Source organism: Symphalangus syndactylus, chromosome 13, assembly GCF_028878055.3.
Source record: "Symphalangus syndactylus isolate Jambi chromosome 13, NHGRI_mSymSyn1-v2.1_pri, whole genome shotgun sequence".
NCBI classification, from domain to species: domain Eukaryota; kingdom Metazoa; phylum Chordata; class Mammalia; order Primates; family Hylobatidae; genus Symphalangus; species Symphalangus syndactylus.
In genome coordinates this window covers 26,214,260-26,240,928 of record NC_072435.2, presented here as the reverse complement: position 1 = coordinate 26,240,928, position 26,669 = coordinate 26,214,260, and the positions used below count along the sequence as shown (strand labels likewise).

Genomic DNA, 26,669 nt, shown 5'->3' with positions numbered 1-26,669 from the left:
CACAGGGACAGCCCAGGTAGACACCCTCGGCTCCAGGAATAGGAAAGAGGCCTATGTGGCTGGAGCAGAGGGAGTGAGGAGGACAAAGGTAGGAAATGAGGTCAGAGAGGTCCCGAGGCAGCAGATCACGTAGGGACGAGGTCTTCAAACATTTTTCTCCCATAGCTCACAGCCCTTTCAGAAACTATGCATTTTCCTACCATTTTAGGTAAATGTAACTTTTATCATTTGAATTAAAACCCTTCTATATAATGTCATATCTTCTCTATTTCAAATATATCCTGACATGTAAAGCTAAAGCCAGGAAATATAGGGCCACCGTCATCTGAGATGTGCAGGAACACAGGGGAATGTACTTGGGGAGTTTAGGAAGTCACTTTAGACACATAAAGGTGGAGATGTCTCTTAGACGGCTGAATGCCTTGGCAGCCGAGAAGACAACAGGACACAGAATCTAGAGTTCAGGGGACAGGTCTGCAGGGGACATGGAGACGTGTAGGTGGGTGATATGGATCAGGTCTATGTCCTTGGCCCAAATCTCACACTGAATTGTAATCCCCAGTGTTACTGGTGGGGCCTGATGGGAGGTGGATGGATCATGGGGGTGGATTTGTGATTAATGGTTTTGCACCAGACCCTTGGTGCTGTTCTTATCACAGTGAGTTCTCACGAGATCTAGTTGTTTAAAAGTGTGTAGTGCCTCCCCCCTCACTCTCTCTTGCTCCTGCTCCCGCCATGTGAAACACCTGTTCCTACTTCACCTGCTACCATGTTTGGAATCTTCCTGAAAGCTCCCCAGAAGCAGATGTCGCTATGCTTCCTGTGCAGCCTGCAGAACTGTGAGCCAGTTAAACCTGTTTTCTTTATAAATTACTCAGTCTCTGGAATTTTGTTGTAGCAATTCCAGAATGGACTAATACAGTAGGGTTGAAAGCCATGAGATGAGATGATGACGAAAGACAGTGGGCGTGGACAGAGATAAGAAGAGGTTCAAGGACTAAGCCATGAGTCTTTCCCACATTGAGAAACATTCGGAGTCAGGACACAGCAGCAGAGGAAAATGAAATGGTCAGGGAGGTGACAAGAAAATTAAATAGAAAGCACCTGACAGGAAAAGAAAGACTAAAGCAGGAAAAGAAATACATTGGATTTAGAAATGGGGAGGTCACTGGTGACTCTGAAAAATAGTTATCAGTGGAATGGTAGATATGAAAGTTTGATTGGGTACATTCAAGAGGGAACTGGAAGCAAGAAGTGAAGACAGAGAGTATAAATAAGATTTTAGCACAGAAGAGGGGTACTCATCCAGGCAGAAATGTAGTTAGTAGTATGTTTTGTTTTAATTAGGGCAGAGTGGAAGGAAACGGTAGGCTTTAGGGTCTCTGTGTGCATGCATTTAATGGGCAATACACCACCATCAGTAAACACTGTTTAAAATAATTCCCTAGAGGTAAAAATAGATGATGCAGTTGTTACAATTTATAAAAGGCCAACTTTTTTTCTCCTTTTAACTTATATTTTAAGTTCAGGGGTACATGTACAGGATGTGCAGCCTGGTTCACAGGTAAACGGGCCATGGGGGTTTGTTGTATACATTATTTCATCACCTGGGGTTTTTTTTTTTTTTTTTTTTGAGACAGAGTCTTACTCTGTCGCCTAGGCTGGAGGGCAATGGCATGATCTTGGCTCACTGCAACCTCCGCCTCCCGGGTTCAAGCAATTCTCCTGCCTCAGCCTCCTGCTAGGACTACAGGCATGTGCCACCACACCTGGCTAATTTTGTATTTTTAGTAGAGGCAGGGTTTCACTATATTGGTCAGGCTGGTTGCGAACTCCAGACCTCAGGTGATCCGCCCGCCTCAGCCTCTCAAAGTGCTGGGATTACAGGTGTGAGCCACCACTCCTGGCCCCATCACCCGGCTATTAAGCCTAATGTCTAGTAGTTATTTTCCCTGATCCTCTCTCTCTTCCCACCCTTCACCCTCAGGTAGGCCCCGGTGTGTGTTGTTGCCCTCTATGTATCCATGTTTTCTCATCATTTACCTCCCACTTATGAGTGAGAATACGCAGTATTTGATTTTCTGTTCCTGTGTTAGTTTGCAAAGGATAATCGCCTCCAGCTCCACCCATGTCCCAGCCAAGGACATTATTTTATTCCTTTTCATGGAAAGGCCGTTGTTTTGTACTAGCCTCCCGCACTACCAGACCAAGCCAGAATGAAGTCTCTCATGCTAAGTGCCACATTAGCAAACTGACCCTTGAAATAAGCCACGTTTAGGAAAAAAGAAAACTCCAAAAAAGAAAACAGGAACAGGAGTTAAAAAATGAATTTGTAATGATTTCCCTTCTTATCACGACATCGTAACAAGGTTTGAGGGAAGCACATCTCACATGAGTGTGAAAACCCAATCATCACATTTATTAACTACAAAAGGATCGAATTTGTTGTGATTTTGTCCTTCAACAATAAGAAACTGGTAAATGTGTTTCTCTAAGTTCTGTGAGCCATCCTAGCAAATTAATCAAACCTTTGGATGGGGTAGTAGGAATGCCAATTTGGAGTCAGTAGGTCAGAAGTATAGGTGACAACCTACTACTTTCGAATGATAGCTGAAGTGAGCCAGGGAGGTCTTGTGAGACTGAGCCCTTAACCTGTGGGCAACCTGTGGGAGATGACTGTAACTCCAGGTAGATAGTGCCAGAATTAAACTGAATTATAAGGCAATCTAGCTGGTGTCTGCTGGAGAATTGTTTAGTGTGTAAGAGAAAACTCCCCAACACTGGCCACAGAAGAGTTCTGTGTTAAGTGTGAGAGTAGAAAGGAAAAAGTTTGTTTTTTCCTTTACACCCTGCAATTACTAGGCCTGTCATTCTCCAAAGAGCATTACCCATCCTCTCCCCAAACTGCCTCCCCAGGACCTAGTGGACCCTCTTGACTGCAGAAAATATCCCTGTTCCACACTGAGTTTAAAGCATTTTGCCTCGTAGCTCCCTGTGACTGTTGCAGCAGACAGAGGTGGGGGGAAAGTAATCACCACTGTCCTGGCAGGGAGAAAGTAACAGCTGTATCTTCCGAGGACAGTCCCAATTGAAATTTTGTGCTGCAGGTCATTGTGATATCATATTCTCTGATTCTTTGAAAAATCTTCCCTAAGTCACCATCCTGCCATAGACCCACCACAGAAAACCCTCCCTAAAGAAAGCCTTTTGTCACTAGAGTTTGAGGCCCTAACATTCCCCACCTAAACTGAGATAGGTTTAGAAACTTCCTTGGGGTCCACACGCTTCCCAGATACTCCATAGTGCTCCCCATATCCTGCTATGAAATCCCATATGCCCCAACAACTCATAAACTCCTGCTGACCTAATACATACAAAGATACTTGAGGACTCAATGACCCAAGACACCCTATTCCATTCACAATGACCCCATCTTTGAACACTGGCACCACCATCTACTAAAAGACATGTCTCTAATGATGCACATGCCCCAATGAGACCCCAACATCTTCCAAGGAAACTCTCCATATTGACATTTAGATATTCCAAAATGCATCTATAACCATCTTAACGTGCAGCCCAAAATACTCCAAAATAACAAATGTAGCCCCCAAAATGACAGACGCCTCAGAAGTCACTATTGAGAGTGCTTGCTGTGCTTCAGCTCTGGGTTCCATGCCCTCAGGACCAAGGCACCACCTCTCCAGCTGCCCACCCTCCCTGTGGGCTCAGCTTAGGCCTTGCTCCTCAATTCAGCTGACCCTTGAACAACATAGATTTGGATTGTGTGGGTCCACTTTTAATAGAATTTTCCTCAATAAACATCCTGAAGAATATTTTGGAGATTTGTAGTATTTTATTGGCTGTACAACAAGAAGGCCTGGACAATGAGAAGTTGCCCCTTAAGTCAGGAAGGGAATGCCTTTTAAAGTTCTTTGATGTTGGGCCGGGCACAGTGGCTCACGCCTGTAATCCCAGCACGTTGGGAGGCCGAGGCAGGCAGATCTCTTGAGGCCAGGAGTTCAAGATCAGCCTGGCCAACACACTGAAACCCCATCTCTACTAAAAACACAAAAAATTAGCTGGGCATGGTGGCACATGCCTGTAATCTCAGCTGCTTGTGAGTCTGATGCATGAGACTCGCTAGAACCCAGGAGGCAGAGGTTGCAGTGAGCCAAGATTGCATCCCTGCGCTCCAGTCTGGGCAACAGAATAAGACTTTGTCTCAAAAAAAAACAAGGGGGCAGGGGGCAAAGGACCTGAACATTTTCCAAATAAGACATACAAATGCCAGACGCAGTGGCTCACGCCTGTAATCCCAGCACTTTGGGAGGCCAAGGTGGGCAGATCACCTGAGGTCAGGAGTTCGAGACCAGCCTGACCAACATGGTGAAACCCCTTTCTCTACTAAAATACAAAAATTATCCTGGCATAGTGGCAGGCGCCTGTAATCTCAGGTGCTTCAAAGGATGAGGTTGCAGTGCGCTGAGATCATGCCATTGCACTCCAGCCTGGACAACAAGAGTGAGACTCTGTCTCAAAAAAAAGAAAAAAAAAAAAAAAAGACATACAAATGACCAACAGGTATATGAAAAGGTGCTCAAGATCGCTAATCACCAGGGATATACAAATCAAAACCACCATAAGCTATCACCTCATACCTCTTATGAAGGCTATTATCAAATAGGCAAGAGATAACAGGTGTTAGCAATGATATGGAGAAAAATGAGCCCTTGTACACTGTTGCTGGGAGTGCACATCAGTACAGCCATTATGAAAAACACTATGGACGTTCTTCAAAATGTTAAAGATAGAACAACAATGCAATCCAGCAATCCCATTTATGGGTATAAATCCGAAGGAAATCCAATCGGTATGTTGAAGAGACATCTAGGCCAGGTGTGGTAGTTCATGCCTATAATCCCAGCACTCTGAGAAGCTGAGATGGGAAGATCGCTTGAGACCAGGAGTTAGAGACCAGCTTGACAAAACAGCAGGACCATGCTTCTACTTAAAAAAAAAAAAAAAAAAGAAAAAACTTAGGAACCTCTGCCCCTTCATGATCACTACAGTATTATTCACAACAGCCAAGATACAGAAACAACCAAAGTGCCCATCCATGAATGAATATGTAAAGAAAATGTGTGTGTATATATATTTATGTATGTGTATATATACAGAGTGTGTGTGTACATTTATATAATGGAATATTATTCAACCATAAAAAAGAAAATCCTGCTATTTCCAACAACATGGATAAATCTGGAGGACATTATGCTGGGCGATATAAGACTGACACAGAAAGATAACTACTCTATGTTCTCACAAGTAGAATCTAAAAAAGTCCAATTCATCGTTAACAGGGCAGAACAGTTGTTACCACAGGATGGTGGGTGGGGAAAGTGGAGAAATGTTGGTCAAAGGGTACAAATTCTCAGTTATAAAATGAAGAAGTTCTGAGGAATCTAATGTACTCCGTGGTGAGTATGCCATACTGGACACTTCAACAGTTTGGAAAGTTTTTGAAAAATCTAAATTATGGGGTAAAAGTTAAAAAAGGGCAATATTTAGAAATTAATGACATCAGCTGATTACAGGATGACATCAAATCTTATTTCAGAAGTTAGTAATTATAGGAGAAACTGAATAAACTAAAATTTAAATCAAGCTTCCAAAATAACAATGAATTAACTGTAAAGCAACTACAAGGAAAAAAGTAAATCCATTAACAAAACAAAAAACAAACACTCTCAACCGTCCTTCAAAGACATACATTGTAGGCCTGGAGAGGCAGTTCACACACGTAATCCCATACCTTCAGGGCTGAGGAGGATGGACTGCTTGAGCCAAGGAGGTAGAGGCTGCAGTGAGCCGATATAATTTTACTGCACTCCAGCCTGGGCGACAGAGACCCCGTCTCAAAAAGAGAAAAAACAAACAAAAAACCAAAGATATATCTTGTAGTGACAGTCAGTCATTCCTTGCCTATTTCTCTCCTCCTCCATCCTCTACTCCATCCCTGGAAAGAAGAGTTACGAAATGACTGAATCAAGTCACTGCCCTGTGGCTAAATAGGGATTCCAAATATCCTTTGATACAAATAAATACAAAATGCACAAGCCTTATAGAAAAGAGTGGTAATTTTCATCCTCATGAGTACAATTTAAAGAAACAAATTTTAAATTAGAGTATAAAGTCACAAATCAATATATTAAAACAACCATCCATATCCAATCAACTCACCGCTCATCTGGATGGGGTCCTTGCCCACTCTCTTCACTACTGTGTGTTTCCCTCTCTCATTCTGCACGTGTCTTTTTTCCCTTTTCTGTTTTTCTCTCCTTTCTTTATTCCCTCTTTTATGTCTGTTCTGCTCAATGCTTCGAAACTTACTTCACCTCTTGTTGCTCTTTCTCCCCAAACTTTCCCATTGTCCCCAGCCTCCACATATTTCCTGCCTCTTTTCCCCCATCTGAGCTACCCGTTAAAATCCCTCTTCCCTGTTAAATTCCCTTTTCCCTGTTACATCTCCTTTGTTACCACTCTCTAGCACCCCCAACTTCCTAGGCTTCCTCCCTGCTGTGGTTCTCCCTCCTCTACTCTCCTTTGTTACTCCCCTCTCCTTCAGTCTCAGCACCACGTGGCTCTGTCAGCTGCGGCTTCAACTCTTTTACCTTTTCCGCCCTCCGCGTCTGAACTGCAGTGCCTCCTCCTTTGCCGCCCCTCTCCATTTTGCTGCCCTTCATCTCCCTGAAGGTCTCCCTTTCCCCTAATTTCTTTATGTGCTTTTCTCCCCGTGCTACTTTCTCCATGCGTCCTCTTTTCTTGCTCTTTGCCAGTCCCTAAATTATCATCCATTTTGCCGTGTACTCATTCTTTTCTCCCCAGTTTTTCTTTCTGTCCTGTCACTCCCCCTCTTTTCCTCTCCTGATCCCTCTCACCCACACATTCAGGAGGAAAGGGGAGGAATAAGATGCCCACCTCCCGGAAGAGCACATTTTCCAGTGGAGTAAAAATTTGGGAGGGAACTACAGTGGGTGTCACAAGACAGACTCGGGTGACCTCCCGCAACGCGGAGTCAGGAAAAGCAGTAGCTGTGAAGGGGAAGCCTGGGGAGCGGAAGGGCCGGCGTGAGGAGGACACTAGGGGGCGCGGGGGACTGTGTCTCAGGACAGGGAGGGTCTGCAGAATCCCAGGACCTGGGAGGAGAAGCGCCTCCTGAAGGAGGCGCTGGGCAGCGGGCGCTCCCCTCCGGGGCCAACAAGGGCGAAGCTCGGGGGTCTCGACTATTGGGAATCCACCTCGCGAGGGAGGACTTGACTTGGCCCGGGGCCGAAGCAGAGGTCAGTAAGAGTTTTAAGCAGGAACACGACCTGAATGGGGTTATCTACATGGTTATCTACATGGCAGAAAGGCAGGGAGCAAGGAATAGCCTGAGAAAGATTTTAAACCGAAAGGGAAGCAATTCTCGGACTTACGTGGGGAGAAGTGGCTGTTGCAGGGGCGAAGGGGCTATGGGTATTTTAACGTCCGTGGCGATCCCCAGATCACTGGTATGGAGAAGTGAGGACTGCAAAGTGCACGTTTAATCCAGGCAAACGGAGCGAAGCAATGTTTAACCCACGTAGACTGAAACACACAGCGATAAAGCCCTTCCCTGGCGCAATCTGCTTCCGGGAGTGACGGAAACTGCCGGCGGAGAGAAAAAACTGGGAGGCCAGGGGGCGGGGCCTGGGCAAGCCGCGACTGGCAAGGGGCGGGTCGGAAGAGGGGCCTGACTTGGGAAGGGACCATGAGAGTGTGGAGCCGGGTCGGGACGGCAGTGGGCGTGGCTAGGTGGGGCGTGACAGAGCCGCGGCGGAGGATGAGGCGGGGTTTCATGGGGTTAAGTGGGGCCGAGACAGAGCCTGTTACTTACTCTGCTTCACAGGCAGCATGTCTTTGGTTTTCTGACTACTTCTTGTCCTGTGAAGCAGCATTGCTTCCTGCCTATTTCAACTTAATGTTTCAAAATTTAAGGTTAAAGCTTAAAGTTGTGGTCCACTTATATTGGAAACTAAGATGATTTCTTCTTAACAAGTTGAACTAAGTCAAAACCGATTTTTACAAACTTGATGGACTCCATCCACTCTTGCCAGTGATGCTGAAGCTACTCAGTAGTCAGGGAACTAAGATCTCGCTGGGGATTTGATGTGGAGCCGTGGCTGGATCCAGGAACCCGGAAGACATTATGCCAAGCGAAATATGCTAGACACAGAAAGACAAATACTGCATGTGCTTTTACATGTGCGAAGTACAAACGCCAAATTTACAGTAACCAGGGCTGGGGGATGTATCCTATGCCTTTATCACCATTATATTTTGGAAGCAGATAACTTCTCTGGCCTCACAGATTCACAGCTGGGCAGAAATTTTGCCTCAGGATGAATCACACCTTGATCCTAACCCATGTGTGGTTCAGATAATATTTAGGGGGTATTCCGCCCTAAGAGCTGATATAGGAATGGATTAAGACTTTTGAGTTGATACTGAAATGGATTAAGTCTTTTGAGATGGGCCAGGTGCACTGGCTCAGGCCTGTAATCCCAGCAGTTTTGGAGGCCCAGGTGGGCAGGTCACTTGAGCTCAAGAGTTCAAAACCAGCCTGGGCAGCATAGTGAGATCCCCATCTCTACAAGAAATACAAAAATTAGCCAGGCTTGGTAATGCACTCTTGTAGTCCCAGCTACTTGGGAAGCTGAGGTGTCAGAATTGCTTGAGGCCAGGGATTTGAGATCATCCTGGGCAACATAGCCAGACCCTATCTCTAAAAAAAATTAAATTATCTGAACATGGTGGCCTGCACGTGTGGGCCCAGCAACTCGGGAGGGTAAGGAAGGAGGATCATTTGAGCCCAGGAGGTGAAGGCTGCAGTGAGCCATGAGAAAAGGAGATTTGGTTGGGTGCAGTGGCTCATGCCTATAATCCCCACACTTTGGGAGGCCAAGGTAGCAGGGAGCTAACTTGCATTCTTCTGTTAGCTGAGGCGTTTGATGATAAATGAAAGCAGAAAGTTTGTGAGTTATTTACGTTCTTTCCACAGAAAGGCCATATGTCCTTGGCCATAAAGAAAAAAAGACCTACAGCTTATCTGCTTCTCTATTTTGTTTATATGTCCTGGACCATGAAGAAAGACAGATTTATAGCTTATTTGCTTTATCTCTTTGCTTTCTCCTGGTCCTTTCAGGCTGACTCCTTTTCCCCAATTAGGGCTGCACAGACTCTACCCTCAAAGGGCATTTTTTTCTCACCCTCCTATAAAATCCCTCCCACAAATAAACCAGGATCCTATTTCCCAGCATGAAAAGTTTGTTGGAAAAAAAACTGAGGCTGCATGGGACCTTCTTTCTCTTCTTCAAAACTACTTCACCTCTTCTTCTCTTTTGTCTCTCTCTTCCTAACTGCCCTGCACAATTCTAGGTCCCCATTGAATCCTTGGGTTGACATGCAAGGGAAGAACCCATAGGGAAAGGAAATCTCTGGCATTCAGATAACTTTTTGGATGTCTGGATGCATTCATAACCACCCTCGTGTTACCAGAAAGGGGTCCTGATCCAGAACCTGAAACTTCCATTGCACAATTATAACTGAGAAAATTATTACAGTGAAAGAGATCTGACCTAATCAACTCCATCTTGCTTTTAACCTCCAAGCTGCTCTTGTTCATTCCTGGGCATAGGCTGAACTAACTTTGGAAGGAACTTAGTTTATAGTTTGAAACAAATACATTAACAGCCCTTTCCCAAAACAAACCCCCTTCCTGCTTGGGGACTAGATTGCCTTTGTAAGACTAACAAATTAGGCACAAGGTGAGAGATGATGGTTTAGGAGTCATGTAGCTGGAGGCTACAAGATTCTCACCCCTACCAGATTGTTCCTGGGGGATAACATTACTATTATTAAACCTAAGATCAGTGCTTGAGATATTTTGCAGCCCCTGAACTTGATGGATCACCTGACACCAACCCAGATCCATAAACTGGCTCAACTGGTCTTGTGACCCCACCCAGGAACTGACTCAGTGCAAAATGACAGCTTCAAATCTCTATGATTTCGTCTCCTACCCAACCAATCAGCACTCCCGACTCACTGACCCCTACCTATCAAATTATCCTTAAAAACCCTGATCCCCGAGTTTTCAGGGAGACTCATTTGAGTAATACAAAAATTTCAGGTTCCTGTACAGCCAGCTCCATATGAATTAAACTCTCTATTGCAATTCCCTGTCTTGATGAATCAGCTCTGTCTAGGCAGTGGGGAAGGAGAACCTGTTGGGCAGTTACAACCAAAAGGGAGGGTTCTTGGATCTCATGCAAGAAAGAATTAGGAGTGAGTTTACATTGTAAAGTGAAAGCAAGTTTACTAAGCAAGTAAAGGAACAAGGCAGGGTGCAGTGGCTCACGCCTGTAATCCCAGCACATTGAGAGAGGCTGAGGTGGGCAGATTGCTTGAACCCAGGAGTTCACGAGCAACCTGGGCAACATGACAAAATTCCATCTCTACAAAAAATGCAAAAATTAGCCAAGGGTAATGGTGTGCACCTGTAGTCCAAGCTAGTTGGAAGGCTGAGGTTGGAAATTGCTTGAGCCTGGGAGGTGGAGGCTGCAGTGAGCCGAGATGGCGTTACTGCACTACTGCTTGGGTAACTGGAACCAGACACTGCCTCAAAAAAGAAATTCAGACTCTAATTCAACACTGAATGTTGAGCTTCTGAGCGTGATATACCGGAAGTGCCTTCTCTTCCGGTCTCTCTGGTCTTGGCCGCAGAAGCGAGATGACGAGGGGAACATCATTGTTTGGAAAGCGTCGCAGTAAGATGCACACATTGTGCTGCCGCTGTGGCTCGAAGGCCTACCACCTTCATAAGTCGACCTGTGGCAAATGTGGCTACCTGCCAAGCGCAAGAGAAAGTATAACTGGAGTGCCAAGGCTAAAAGACAAAATACCACTGGAACGGGTGGAATGAGGCACCTAAAAATTGTATACCACAGATTCAGGCATGGATTCTGTGAAGAAACAACACCTAAACCCAACAGGGCAGCTGTCGCAGCATCCAGTTCATCTTAAGAATGTCAGTGATTAGTCATGCAATAAATGTTCTGGTTTTAAAAAATACAAAAAAAAAAAAAAATACTGAATGTTTACTCCTGAAACTCATGATGCCTATGTTGAGAAAGACTCAATTTTCCTCATGCTAAATACTTCATACATGTCCTTTATTCATGCATACATAGGACACTTTACACAATATAATTGTTGAAAGTGCTTCTGAAATACTGTTCAAATTGTCTATAGTATTTTTACACCTGCACTATAAAAATTAATGTTTATCAGACAATAAATATTAAATAATTTAATAAGATTTCATTTTTCAAAGGCTCTAACAATGCATATTTGAGTTATCATAATAAACATTGTATTCTATGATTTTTCAACTGTAATATAATTTTTTTTTGAGGTGGGGTCTTGCTCTGTTGCCCAGGCTACAGTATGGTGGTGCAATCATGGCTCATGCAGCCTCCACCTCCCCAGGCTCAGGTGATCCTCTCACCTCAGTTTTTGTATTTTTAGTAGAGATGGGGTTTCATCATGTTGCCTAGGTTGGTCTCAAACTTCCAGAAGTTTGAGGCAATCTGTCCACCTCAACCTCCCAAAGTGCTAGGAATACAGGCATGAGCCACAGAGCCCAGCCAAAACTACATTTTAAAAATAATTTTTTATCATTATACACTCTACTATGAACCATTTAACCCAACTTATGGACTTACATTTCTTCCATTGAAGAACTTGAAGAATCCAGAAATCAAGGTGACATTCTCAGATTTGTGTGGCAAAAAAAGCATAGAGAAATAACAGATGCAAAGAATATGTTCCACTAATATGCGGAAGATCCCTTTTATTTTAAGTTCAGGGAAAGCATTGGAATGATACAAGAAAATAAACTGAAATTGTATAATGTGGAAACAAGAGCTCTGTTGCTAATGTGCAAGTTTATCACTGAGATTTTAACAACACAACATGCTAATTATACCTTAAAATATGTTTCTCCCTGTCTGGGCAACATGGCGAAACCCAATCTCTACAGAAAAATTCAAAAATTAGCTAGGTATGCTGGTGTGCACCTGTAATCCCAGCTACTTGGGAGGCTGAGGGAGGAGGATCATCTGAGCCCAGGAGGTGGAGGTTGCAGTGAGCTGAGATCGCACCACTGCACTCCAGCCTGGGTGACTGAGAAAGACCCTGTCTCGAAATATTACAATATGTGATGGTGCAGCTTCCATCAGAAATAATTTGTTCCTCTTTTGCCCACACAAAATATTCACCTCCTCTAAAATTAAAAAAAAAAAAAAAGCCCAAACATAACTTTCAGTTGCAAGCAAGGATCTCATGACAGTCTCATGAAACTTCTGTTCATTGAGAACCCAATAGAGTCCTCATCACTCACAACATTTCATGATGGAACAGAAAAATGAAACCTGAATTAACCCTCACATTCAGAAAAGATAAACAAAGAAGGTACCCAGTAGTTTCTGGTCCATAGCAAATGTGCAATTTTGCTGAGAAGATGAGTTAGGGCCTGGTTACAGCAGGTCAAGAATGAACAACAGTACTTTTCATGGTTACAGTTCTCCTGAGAATAGGTTTCCAGTCCACTATATTTTGTCGTTCTTAACTTCACCTGATGACATCCCTCATGCAGTATCAGAAAGTATGCCCTCCTTCTGCAGTAAGCAGCTTTCCCCAGCTACTGCTTTCCCACTTAAATGTATCATCCCAAAGACTATATTATAAGTCTAAATTTAATTTTGTTTTCATAAAATACTATGGACTGATAGAAGTCTCAAAAGTATAACATTATGAAAAGTAAAACAAAAGATAGCATTTTCTCTTATGCCATTTCAAAATAGGGACATTTTCAAAGCTAAACCCATGACGTTAGCTATACCCACGAGATTTAGGAACACTTCCTTAGTTTCAGAATTTTATTCCAGTGCTTTTGAACTTCTTGGGCCACAGTCTAGTTTCTATTTACTACACCTGCCATTTCATCCATCTGCAAAAAACAATTTCACAAGAGTTACCTTAATCAACTGGCAGGTTATTTCAAAGAACGTTAGGGCTATGGCCTTGATTTGGACTTTGCTATAATTTTAACTTGCTGTTGCCCCTCAAACCACTTCTCAAATATGAGTTTTATCAGTTGCAGAGGAGCTACTGCTGCAGACTTAAACATTTCTTGAAAATCAGCTAACTCATTTTTGAAGAATTTACAAAATATTGTCAAGTACAGTTGAAAGCCATATGGCACATTAGCACCTTCTGCTTTCTTTTTGTTTGTTTTGTTTTGTCTTGAGACGGAGTCTCAGTCTGTCACCCAAGCTGGAGTGCAGTGGCATGATCTCGGCTCATTGCAATCTCCACCTCTTGGTTTCAAGCAATTCTCTGCCTCAGCCTCCTGAATAGCTGGGATTACAGGTGCCTGCCACCACGCCTGGCTAATTTTTTTGTATTTTTAGTAGAGACGGGGTTTCACCATCTTGGCCAGGTTGGTATTGAACTCCTGACCTCGTGATCCACCCGCCTCAGCCTCCCAAAGTGCTGGGATTACAGGCGTGAGCCACCACGCCCGGCCCTAGCACCTTCTGCATTCTTGATCTCTATACTGGCAGGTGGTATTTCCAAGAATGATCCCCCATCTCCAGGAAACGTTTGCACATGTCTGGAGACATTTTTGATTGTCACAATTGGTGGTGTTGCTGGTATCTGCTGGTAAGGGACAGTGATTTGTGTTTCCTCCAAATCTCATGTTGAAATATGACCCAAATTGTTGAAGGTGGGCCGAGTGAAAGGTGCTTGGGCAATGGGGTTGGGTCCCTTCTGAATGGCTTGGTGCTCTCTCCATGATAATGAGTGAGTTCTTACTCTTAGTACACACAAGACCTACCTGTTTAAAAAAGACTAGTGGCCGGGCTGGTGGCTCAAGCCCATAATCCTAGCACATTGGGAGGCTGAGGCAGGTGGATCACAAGGTCAAGAGTTCGAGACCAGCCTGGCCAAGATGGTGAAACCCTGTCTCTATTAAAAATACAAAAAGTAGCCGGGCATGGTGGCAGGCACCTGTAATCCCAGCTACTCAGGAGGCTGAGACAGAGAATTGCTTGAACCCAGGAGGCAGAGGTTGCAGTGAGCTGACATTGCACCACTGCACTCCAGCCTGGGCAACAGAGAGAGACTCTGTCTCAAAAAAAAAAAAAAAAAAAAAAAGAATCCTTCTTCTAGTACACAGATGCATTTTAAAGGGGTCTCCTCTATTGCTTTTTCTCTCAAAATCAATTTCAATTTGGCCTGTCTGTTCACATTTACATGAGGATTCCGAACTGTCATTTTCATAGGTAAATGAGTGACTGAGTATCCTCAGCTTCGAACAGAAACAGTATTTTGCTCCTCGCAGCAGATAGGCACCCCTAGGTGACCGGGGGCCTCATGGGAGTGTCTGGGAAGTTGACCCACCATGATGTGTAGTGGTTCTACAAAGAACCCCCACAAAATTAGTTTAAAAAAGACTAATCCAGGAGGTGCACATGGGTGTTGGTAACTTGTGCTTTGAGCCCTCCTGGAGGTGCTTAGACCTCCGGAGGAGAAACTGAGACACATAGAAGGGCAGCAGTGACTCAGTGGTAACACACTGTGGAGTCTCCTTTGCAAGCAGCACATACTTTGACCTACTCCACAAAACCCTAGGCCCCATCTCAGTTTCTCCTTTTAAGGAAACAAACGAACAAAAAAAGTGGGAACCAAATAATCTAAGAACAAGGAGAAAACAAGAAGAATGACGCCCCTTTCAGGCACTCCTCTGGTTTTATGGCACCTCTTCTTGCAAGTGTTTGTGTGACATGAACTTATATTGTCTTTTTGTGCACAAGTACATAAAGGAAAATTCAGAGCCCAAAGGTCAGCCTGCAACTATAAAGTTCCCAAGTTCTCTATCTCTCTGCTTTCTTTTCTGCCCGCCTGAAGTCCACTGTTACTTTTCTAATGAGATAAAATCCACTGTTTGCCATTTCTTTTTGTTACTCTTTTTGAAAACCAGTGAGTTTCTACTAATATCTCATGACTAGAGTTCTGAACATGATCTTTGGTTATATGAGAATGTATGTGTGTGCTAATGTGTTTGTACATGTATTTTGTTGTGTTTTGGACACAAGATACCAAATTGGCTGAAAGAGTACTTGTAAATTAAATAATAAGCCAAAATGTTTCTCAAGTTCACATGACTTAAGTAAAATCTTTAACAAGTTAGCTTTAAAAGTATTGGTAAAATAGGCCAGGCATGGTGGCTCATGCCTGTAATCCCAGCACTTTGGGAGGCTGAGGCAGGTGGATCACCAGAGGTCAGGAGTTCGAGACCAGCCTGGTCAATATGGTGAAACCCCATCTCTACTAAAACTACAAAAATTAGCCAGGCATGGTGTTGGGCACCTGTAACCCCAGCTACTCGGGAGGCTGAGGCGGGAGAATCTCTTGAACCCAGGAGGCAGAGGTTGCGGTGAGCTGAGATCACACCACTGCACTCCAGCCTGGGCAAAAGGGCAAGACTCTTTAAAAAAAAAAAAAAAGTATTAGTAAAATAACATTAGAAATGTCTTAAGAATTGCCAGCATACATTTTTGTTTGCATTTATTGATCAAGCAATTTCATACTTATCCCTGCCAAATACTATTGAGGCAGGAAAATAGCAGAGGCAATTGGAGTTTGGATAAAGGGTGGAATGGGTAGGAGCAGAAGAAAGGTGAAGAGGTGGGTGCCCAAGCATGTCATGAATGGTCTGTGTAAGTCATTAATAAGAGATTTATGAAAAAAAACCTTTTATATTTCAAATTGTATATAAATTAAAGGGAAATTATAATGGTCTTTCTAGTGACTGGGTTTTGATCTTTAAAAAAACCACTTATAGACTAAATAATTGGATTAAAATACAAAATTTTCCTAAGGTATTGCTTTACTCTTAATAAATTATAAGACACTATAATTTTTTTTACACAAAGTTCAACTTTTATTGTGTCTTGCTGTTTTCAGCTTTCTCTCCCCTTTTAAAAGGCCTGAAATAATAACTCTATCCTTCAACTAATTTTCAGCTCCTGTTAGTTTTTTTCTTTTAGTTTCTAACTGTTGTGACCTCATGCCAACAACAAAATGGTTTATCCTAGATGTCTAAAGGAAATGTTTCCTTTCAATGTAACATTCCCCATAGGAAACAGCAGTTGCACTGCAGAAGGTCTTTTCTTTTGCCTTTAGATAACTGGCCTAATAAACAGATCTTACACTTTATCAAAATAATTCCTATGTCATTATTACTAAGTTTGGTTTGGTTAGAAAAAAACTGAGATTAAAAAAAATTTTTAATTAAGGTTATTACATCCATGTAGTTTTCTGTATGTGCTTTTTTTTTTTTTTTTAAAGACAGTCTCACTTTGTCACCCAGGCTGGAGTGCAGTGGCATAATCTTGGCTCACCGCAACCTTGTCTCCAGGTTCAAGGGATTCTTGTGCCTCAGCCTCCCGAGTAGCTGGGATTACAGGCACACACCACCATGCCTGGATAATTTTTTTGTATTTTTAGTAAAGATGAGGTTTCACCATGTTAGCCAGGCGGGTGTGAAACTCCTCAAGTGATCTGCCCACCTTGGCCTGCCAAAGTGCTAGGATTACAGGTGGTGAGCCACCATGCCTGGCCTGTATGTGCTTTTAAAGTCCTTGTGTCACTAAGTTACAGAGCTTTGACGTCTGGGTCTAAAAAGGACACCAAGTCCTGCTAAATCTTAAACACTGACAGCAGTTAAAGCCTCATTTTTAGACCTAATAGAAGATGCCAATCAAAATAAACTGTGTTCTTGAGACACAGGACAAGAAAGTAAAACTATTCAACTCCTCAAGGTCCAGGGGCTATTACAGAAGAGGTGGGCACATGAAATTGTAAGAGCTTACCTGGCGAGATAAAATAAGTTCAGTTTCTCTATAAATTAACCATTGATGTCAAAGGCACACTGATGCAAGACCAGCATATGAGCCTCTGTGTCAGATTAACAAGGTTTTCCTGCAGTATTGACCCACTCCATAATAAAGATTATAATGGTTGTAAAAAGACTTATGGAAATCTTATCTTATGGGCAAGATTATTAAAATTTTAGATTGTTTATAAAATTTTGAATGACAAATTTAATTGGCCTCATGCTCTCTTTATTAGGGCTTATTGTTTGAGAAATTAAGTGTCCTCTCTCAAAAAATACAGGTTTGTGCCCTTTTTTGAAATCTTTGTGATATCACTTTGGTTAAATGAAGGACTTATTTTACAATGGCCTCTGATCCTATTTTGTGATATCAAGCACTTTAAGTTTGTCAAATATTTTTTGTCAAACTTTAAATTGGGTCCTCATTAATCTTTTCATATTAGTTCCCTGAAGTCCAAAAGAGGCATATTCAGTTTATTTGGTATAAAAATCATACAGAAAGCATTGTCAAATAGGAAATGGTGTTTGGTTTTCTTTGGGCTGTATTTGTATAAATATGTTATTGGTATGTTATGAGAAATCCCTGTAATTGTGACATGACTTCATGTATGTTAATAATTGTTATTACTATGTAAAATTATTGTATGCCGCAGAAGTAACCAAAAGTTCTAGTCAATTGTGCTTTAATAGTGGCTGTCCTAAGACTTTTTTGTCATTTACGGACAATTGTTGTCTTATTTTGATCCTCTTCAAAAGGTGGTTTGGCCGGGTGCAGTGGCTCATGCCTGTAATCCCAGCACTCTGGGAGGCTTAGGTGAGCAGATCACTTGAGGTCAGGAGTTCAAGACCAGCCTGGCCAACATGGTGAAACCCCATCTCTACTACTAGAAATACAAAAATTAGCTGGGCTTGGTGGCATGTGTCTGTAACCCAGCTACTCGGGAGGATGAGGCAGAAGAATTGCTTGAACCCAAGAGGCAGAGGTTGCAGTGAGCCAAAATCATGCCACTGCACTCCAGCCAGGGCCATAAGAGCAAATCTCCACGTCAAAAAAAAAAAAAAAAAAGAAAGAAAGAAAGAAAGAAAGAAAGAAAGAAAGAAAGAAAGAAAGCCTGGGCATGGTGGCTCACACTTGTAATCCCAGCACTTTAGGAGGCGAGGTGGGTGGATCACGAGGTCAGGAGTTCGAAACCAGCCTGACCAACAGGGTGAAACCTCGTCTCTACTAAAAATACAAAAATTAGCTGGGCATGGAGGTGGCGCACGCCTGTAATCTCAGCTACTCAGTAGGCTGAGGCAGAAGAATCGCTTGATCCCAGGAGGCAGAGGTTGCAGTGAGCCGAGATAATGCCACTGCACTCCAGTCTGAGCGACAGAGCGAGACTCCGTCCCAAAAAAACAAACAAAAAAAATTGTTGCTGATCCTTTGTTTTGTTTTTCAGAGACAAGAAAACTTTTCTTATGAGCTGTTGGCAGCTGTTAACAATTGAAGAAAGTATACTCCTGTAAACACATTTTGGTGCATATTTGTCTCTGCTTTTGAATTATCTGGAATTTGGAAACTATTTGTGAGTATCCATAATTTATGGCAATATAGTTATTTGCATAAGTGCAATAAGATTTTTTTTTAGCTGGTCATGGTGGCTCAAGCCTGTAATCCCAGCACATTGGGAGGTTGACAGAGGCGGATCATTTGAGCCCAGGAGTTCAAGTCCAGCCTGGCCAACATGGAAAATCCCCATCTCTACAAAAAATATGAAAATCAGCAAGGTGTGGTGGCACATGCGTATAATCCCAGCTATTTGGGAGGCTGAGGCACAAGAATTGCTTGAACCTGGGAGGTGGATGTTGCAGTGAGCCAAGATCACATCACTACACTCCAGCCTAGTTAATAGAGTGAAACCCTGTCTTGGAAAAAAAAAAAAAGTTTTCTTTTGCAACAGAATACCATCAGAGAAAATAGCTATTTTACCAAGGCTTGGACTGAAATGGTGTGCTTTCCTTTAAGGAATCAAACTTGACTTATAGAGCCAATTAAAGCCCCTTGGAAAACTAGCCTCATACCCTGCCTACAGCATCCCTATACAGGGTTTCTGACCTGTGTTAAGTAAAGAATGTCCCTTTCTGATAGGCCCAGGAACTCCAAGTTATCTTGAGACCTCAAGAGGAGAGGAATTTACTCAACTCATAGGTATTTGGCGGTACACGGCAATGGCTGGGCTTTTAAAAAGTCTTATCTGATACTCCTTTTGTGGAACAAACTTCCATCAAAGCCAATATAAAGAGCCTATGTGAAAAATAATGATTCTTGCTGCACTTATACATATAAACAGGCCAAGTATAACAAAGCAAATCAGTCATACCATGATTGGTCTTTAGTAAAAATGGAAAACTGGAGTGAGAAAAATTATGTTTCAAAAACTACAGTACATCTGTTGTTTGACTCTAGTCTTGCCTATTGTTGTTCAATTTTTATTATTTTCTACAGTTTGGACTGAATTCTAACTTTTCTAGGCTACACATCTCCAAAATAATGTTTTTAATTTTTTCCCTCTTTCTTCCCCCATTTTTCCTAATTTGAAATCACTAAAAACTAAGCTGTGCTTTCTTAAAGCCCTGAGAACCGAAGCTAGACAACTTAAATGTCAGAAGAAGATAATAACAGCCTATTTACATACCTAAGGCACCTTCATACTGATGTATGAACTTCAGAGTAACATGGCCCATGTCAATTTTCTGAAATTGTTATTTTTCTGTTTGTTGTTTCTCTCCCTTTCTCCCCCCATTTTCTCTCCGCAGGACATGAGACTTCACAACGTGCAAAATGTGAGCTTTCCTAATAACATGGGACCTCCCTTTCTCGGAATAAACTGTCCTAGCCATGAGGGATCAGAGGAAACCTAAGAACAGAGACTCCTTTTCTTCTAAAATGCTTTCTCCAAAAAATTTTTAAAAAGAAAAAGGCATTAGAGGGGAGAGTTAAAATCATCATTAAAAAAAACCAGGGGTAGGGGAATGTGAAAAGTCCTGGGAGGTGGAGGTTGCAGTGAGCTGAGATAATGCCACTGCACACTAGCCTGGAGGAAAGACCAAAGACTCTCTCAAAACAAAATAAAAACCTCAAATTGAATACAATATTTTATAAACTGAATTGGCCTTTTCCACATATGTTCTGGCTCCTTTGACATACATACTGTCTTGAGTTTTAACAAATTTTGTCTTGTAGTTGTTGTGTAGTATGTAATATTCCAGGCCAATCTTGGAGAAGCAGGCTTGGTTATCCCTAGCATGATTTCAAGGATGTGTAGTCTGTTGTGAGAACTGGTTTTAAATTTTACCACACTGATTACATTTGTAAGGTTTATCTCCAGTATGAATTTGGTAAAGATTGAAAACACACTACTGCTTAAAGTCCCTTTCATGTTCAGCACATTCATAGGATTTTTCTCCTATATAAATTCTCTCACTCCAAAAGCACGAACATTTGATTTTTTTTTTTTGAGACAGAGTCTCACTCTGTCGCCCAGGCTGGAGGTGCGATCTCGCCTCACTGCAAGCTCTGCCTCCTGGATTCATGCCATTCTCCTGCCTCAGCCTCCCAAGTAGCTGGGACTACAGGCGCCCACCACCTCGCCCAGCTAATTTTTCGTATTTTTAGTAGAGACGGGGTTTCACGGTGTTAGCCAAGATGGTCTCGATCTCCTGACCTCATGATCCACCTGCCTTGGCCTCCCAAAGTGCTGGGATTACAGGCGTGAGATACCACGCCCGGTCGAACATTTGATTTTTTAAAAAGTCTTACTACATTTGTTACATTTGTAAGGTAGCTCTTCAGTATGAATACTCTGGTTTCCATTTTGATGTTCAGGTAAAAGCCTTACCACACACATTACATTTGTGTGGTTCCTCTCAAAGTTGTATATTTTGATGTCTCGTGAGTTCTGATGCCTGGGGAAAGTCTCTGGCATATACATGTAGATTTCCTATCAGTATAAACTCCCTTATGTCCAGTAGTGATTGAACTCTGGTAAAGGTTTTGCCACACTCTTTTCATTTGTAAAGCATCTCTGCACTATGAATTATCTATAGATCCACAAGTTTTGATCTTTGAATAGAATTCTTGCCACACATACTGCACTTCAGTAATTTCTCTCCAATATGTGTATTCTTTTTTTTTTTTTTTTTTGGAGACAAAGTCTTGCTCTGTTGCCCAGGCTGGAGTGCAGTGGTGTGATTTTGGCTCACTGCAACCTCCACCTCCCGGGTTCAAGCAATTCTCCTCCCTCAGCCTCCAAAGTAGCTGGGACTATGGGCACACGCCACCACGCCTGGCTAATTTTTTTGTATTTTAGTAGAGACGGGGTTTCACTCTGTTGCCCAGGCTGGTCTCAAACTCCTGAGCTCAGGTAATCTGCCCACTTCAGCCTCCCAAAGTGTTAGGATTATAAGTGTGAGCCACTGCACCCGGCCTTCCAGTATGTACATTCTTATGCCAAGTGAGTAGTGAACAGTACCTTAAAACTTAGCCACATTTACTGCATGTGTAAATGTATTGGGCCATATTTGAATTGCTATAAAGAAATACCCGAGGCTGGGTAATTTATAAAGAAGTTTAATTGACTCACAGTTCTGCAGGCTTTACAGGAAACATGATGCTGGCATCTGCTCACCTTCTGAGGAAGCCTCAGGAATGTTAAAATCATGGTGAAAGGAAAAAGGGGAGTGGGCATGTCACATGGCAAGAATAGGAGCAAGAGAGAGGAAAGTTCCATACACTTTTTGTTTTTTTTTTTTTTTTTGGAGACAAGGTCTCGCTGTCACCCAGGCTGGAGTGCACTGGCACGATCTTGGCTCAGTGCAACCTCTGTCTCCTGGGTTCAAGTGATCCTCATGCTTCAGCCTCCTGAGTAGCTGGGATTACAGGCATGCATCACCATGCCTGGCTAATGTTTCTATTTTAGTAGAGACAACTGTTCACCACGTTGACCAGCCTGGTTTTGAACACCTGGCCACAAGTGATCTGCCTGCTTCAACCTCCCTAAATGCTGGGATTACAGGCATGACCCACCATGCCTGACGTGCCATACACTTTCAACCAACAAGATCTCAGCCGGGCGCGGTGGCTCACACCTATAATCCTGGCACTTTGGGAGGCCGAGGCGGGCAGACCACAAGGTCAAGAAATTGAGACCATCCCGGCCAACATGGTGAAACTCCGTCTCTACTAAAAATACAAAAATTAGCCAGGCATGGTGGTGTGCACCTGTAGTCTCAGCTACTCAGGGAGACTGAGGCAGGAGAATCACTTGAACCTGGGAGGCAGAGGTTGCAGTGAGCCGAGATCACGCCACTGCATTCCAGCCTGGCGACAGAGAGAGACTCCGTCTCAAAAAAACAAAACAAAAAAAACCACAAGATCTCCCCAGAACTCACTATCCCAAGAAGAGCAAAAAGCGAGTGGTGCTAAACCATTCTTGAGAAATCCACCCCTGTGATCCAATCATCTCCCACCAGGCCCCACCTCCAATAAGGGGGATTAAAATTCCACATGAGATTTCAGACGGAAGTGACAAATATACAAACTATATCAATAAGTATGAATTATTTGAACCCAGAAGTTAGGAGAACATCTAAAGGCTTTTCCACGTTGAATTTTGTTGTAAGATTTTCTGCAGTATGTTTTGTCTGATGTTTAGTGAGGCCTGAGCGACTAATGAAAGATTTGCCACACTCATTACATTTATAAGGTTTTTCTCCAGAATGAATTATTTGGTGTTTGTTGAGGCAAGAAAACCGCCCAAAGGCCTTGCCACATTCCATACATTTGTATGGCTTCTCTCCAGTGTGGTTTCTTTGATGGTACACCAGCTTTGACCTTTCAATAAAAGCTTTACCACATTCATTACATTTGTAAGGTTTGTCTCCAGTATGCATTTTCTGATGATTAACCAGAATTGAACGCACTCTAAAGGCTTTGCCACACTCATTACACACGTAAGGTTTCTCTCCAGTATGAATACTCCGATGACGTGCTAGTGTTGATTGATGACGAAAGACCTTGCCACATTCATTACATTTGTAAGGTTTCTCTCCAGTATGAATTCTCCGATGCCTTGCAAGGTTCGAAGTGGAATTAAAGACCTGGCCACATTCAATACATTTGTATGGCATCTCTCCAGTATGCCTTCTCTGATGGTACGTCAGGCCTGTTATATGACTAAAAGTTCTACCACAATGGCTACATTTGTGTGGTTTCTCCCCAGTAGGATTTCTGTGATATCTTGCAAGTTTTGAACTTTGGATAAATGCCCCTCCAAACTCATTATAATTATAAGGTTTCTCTCCAGTATGAATTATCAGATGTTTAGTGAGGCTTGAACGCTGAGTATAGGCTTTGCCACAATCATTACATTTGTAAGGTTTCTCTCCGGTATGAATTTTCCAATGACGTGCTAGGCATGAGTAGTAACTGAAGACCTTGCCACATTCGTTACATTGAAAAGGCTTCTCTCCAGTATGAATTCTCTTATGATTTGAAAGGTTTCCACTGTCATTGAAGACCTTGCCACACACATTACATTTGTAAGGTTTCTGCCCAGTATGAATTCTTAGATGACGTGCTAGGCATGAGTAGTTCCTGAAGACTGTGCCACATTCATTACATTGGAAAGGTTTCTCTCCCGTATGAATTCTCTTATGAATTGAAAGGTTTCCACTGTAATTGAAGACCTTGCCACACACATTACATTTGTAAGGTTGCTCCCCAGTATGAATTCTTAAATGTCTTACAAGGCATGAATTTTCACTAAAGACCTTTCCACATTCACCACATTGGTAACATTTCTCTCTGGTATGAATTATCTTATGTCGAGTGAGTAATGAGCCCTGTTTAAAGGCTTTGCCACATTTATCACATTTGTAAGGTTTCTCTCCAGTATGAATTCTCCGATGCCCCGCGAGATGTGAAGTCTGACTGAAGACCTTGCCACATTCATTGCATTTGTAAGGTTTCTCTCCAGTATGACTTCTCTGGTGCCTTGCAAGTTGTGAACGTTGACTGAAGACCTTGTCACATACATCGCATGTATATGGTTTCTCTCCTGTATGGATTATCTGATGTGTAGTGAGGCTGGAGCTCCGTTTAAAGGTTTTGCCACACTCATTACATTTGTAAGGTTTGTTTCCACTATGAACTGTCTGATGAGTTGCCAGGTTGGAACTTTGACTAAAGGACTTTCCACATATGTTGCATTTGTATGGTTTCTCTCCAGTGTGGATTCTCTGGTGATTTACAAGATTAGAATTCTGCCTGAAGACCTTGCCACATATATCACATTGATATGGTTTCTCTCCTGTATGGATTATCTGATGTGTAGTCAGGCATGAGCCTTGTTTGAAGGTTTTCCCACACTCATTACATTTGTAAGGTTTCTCTCCAGTGTGAATTCTCTGATGTATTGCAAGGTTGTAACTTTGACTGAAGGACTTGCCACATTCATTACATTTGTAGGGTTTCTCTCCAGTGTGACTTCTCCAGTGATTTACAAGATCTGAATTTTGTCTGAAGATCTTGCCACATATATCACATTGATATGGCTTCCCCCTTGTATGGACTATCTGATGTATAGTTAGTAGTGAGCCCCGATGAAAGGCTTTGCCACATTCGTTGCATTTGTAAGGTTTCTCTGTAGTATGTACCATCTGATGGCTAATAAGACTTGAAGACACTCTAAAGGCTTTGCCACACTCATTACATATATAAGGTTTTTCCCTAATGTGTGTTTTCTCAAGTTGGGTGGGTAATGACAGTTGCAAAAACTCATTCCCATATTTTTTAGAAATGTTGGTTTGGACACTAGGAAGAACTCTTTGAAGTGGTGAAACTAGGAAACCATAATTAACTGTCTTCTCAGGTTGGTTACATTCATAAATTTTCCCTTCAGTTTGAAATTTCTGCAGTTCAGTCAGACGTGACTGAAAGCTTAATGTAAGCTGATTTTCAAAACATTTGTTTTCTACATCCTCTTGACTATGTTGACCTCTTTTACCAGTAAGATTGTTTTTATAGGTCATTGGCACTTCTTTATAATTTATTTCACCATCTTTCCATTGAAACTCAAGGTCCTGTAGATTTTTCTGGATTTCCCTTAAGTAAAAATTTTCAACATCATAACATTCATGTCTTTCCGGCATCACTGTTTGGAATTTTTCTCCTGTATTACTGTTCCCTACTGGTGGTAATTCCTTGGTCATACATTTAGGAAGGATACCTACAAAATATAATGAACATGGGAGTTTTTTGTTGGTTTTTTTTGAGACGGAATCTTGGTCTGTTGCCCAGGCTGGAGTGGAGTGGCACAATCTCGGCTCACTGCGACCTCCACCTCCTGGGTTTGAGCTATTCTTCTGCCTCAGCCTCCTGAGTAGCTGGGACTACAGGCACATACCACCACACCTGGCTAATTTTTTTTTTTTTTTTTTTTTTTTTTTTTTTTTTTTTTTTGAGACGGAGTCTCGCTCTGTCGCCCAGGCTGGAGTGCAGTGGCGCAATCTCGGCTCACTGCAAGCTCCGCCTCCCGGGTTCACGCCATTCTCCTGCCTCAGCCTCTCCGAGTAGCTGGGACTACAGGCGCCCGCCACAACGCCCGGCTAATTTTTTTGTATTTTTAGTAGAGACGGGGTTTCACCGTGGTCTCGATCTCCTGACCTCGTGATCCACCCGCCTCGGCCTCCCAAAGTGCTGGGATTACAAGCGTGAGCCACCGCGCCCGGCCCTAATTTTTATATTTTTAGTAGAGACAGGGTTTCCCCATATTGGCCAGGCTGGTCTCGAACCCCTGACCTCGTGATCCGCCCACCTTGGCCTCCCAAAGTGCTGGGATTACAGGCGTGAGCCATTGTGCCTGGCCAAACATGGGTTTTAAAAATAACTAGTATTATTTGTTTTTTTTAATAACTACTATTTGTAAATATTTTATATTGAAAACATACTACACTGAAAGTAACATTTGTACTAGACAGTTACCAAACTTTACCACAGTGATCTTCTATTTTTTTTTTTTTTTTTTTTTTTGAGACGGAGTCTTGCTCTGTCGCCCAGGCTGGAGTGCAGTGGCGCAATCTCGGCTCACTGCAAGCTCCGCCTCCCGGGTTCACGCCATTCTCCTGCCTCAGCCTCTCCGAGTGCTGGGACTACAGGCGCCCGCCACCACGCCCGGCTAATTTTTTGTATTTTTAGTAGAGACGGGGTTTCACCGTGGTCTCGATCTCCTGACCTCGTGATCCGCCCACCTTGGCCTCCCAAAGTGCTGGGATTACAAGCGTGAGCCACCGCGCCCGGCCTAGTGATCTTCTATTTTTACAAATAAAAAAGGAGTAGAATTCTTCAGTAAAGAAAGAGTAATCACATGTAATTCAAATTAATTTTAAGGAAGCCCAGTTTCAAACATTCAGTGACCAAAAGACTCATGTTGTGCAAACATATATTAGCACTAAAACAAGTGTTTTTCCACTATGCCCCCAAATCATACACCAACTGGCAGCAAACATATGGCTCTCTCAGAAGAGAAAATAGTTTTATATATATATATATATATATATATATATATATATATATATATTT

At 42.6% G+C, this 26,669-nt stretch overlaps 2 protein-coding genes, 1 long non-coding RNA gene and 2 pseudogenes across 12 annotated transcripts in view; 2 read left to right on the top strand and 3 right to left on the bottom strand.

The window, feature by feature from the left end:
- ZNF616 (zinc finger protein 616) overlaps positions 1–26,669 on the bottom strand; it is a 46,418-nt gene that overhangs the window by 17,455 nt on the left and 2,294 nt on the right. Inside the window, exons 1-2 of one of the 5 annotated variants that reach the window (XM_063615537.1) lie at positions 7,479–7,700; positions 5,816–6,019 (exon numbers count right to left, since the gene is read on the bottom strand). The exons of 1 other annotated variant lie outside the window; for it this stretch is intronic. The gene's annotated coding sequence lies outside the window, so the exon portion shown is untranslated. Of the gene's footprint in view, positions 1–5,815; positions 6,020–7,478; positions 7,928–26,669 lie in introns of those variants that run through there. 3 more of the 5 variants (XM_063615538.1, XM_063615539.1, XM_055238796.2) reach the window with 3 other exon arrangements.
- On the bottom strand, positions 2,350–2,437 carry LOC129461373 (uncharacterized; annotated as a pseudogene).
- Positions 7,161–22,947, top strand: LOC134732264 (uncharacterized). Its single transcript, XR_010115246.1, has 3 exons — positions 7,161–7,343; positions 18,490–18,615; positions 19,847–22,947. It is a non-coding gene; the product is annotated as an uncharacterized lncRNA (long non-coding RNA).
- Positions 10,473–11,189, top strand: LOC129460750 (large ribosomal subunit protein eL37-like; annotated as a pseudogene).
- Positions 21,644–26,669, bottom strand: part of ZNF836 (zinc finger protein 836) — a 19,223-nt gene continuing 14,197 nt past the window's right edge. For all 6 annotated transcript variants that reach the window (XM_063615494.1, XM_055238794.2, XM_055238795.2 and 3 more), the window contains one exon: positions 21,644–25,317. In XM_063615494.1, the coding sequence (XP_063471564.1) occupies positions 22,649–25,317 (2,669 nt within the window). In that variant the 3' untranslated portion in view covers positions 21,644–22,648. The remainder of the gene's footprint in view (positions 25,318–26,669) is intronic.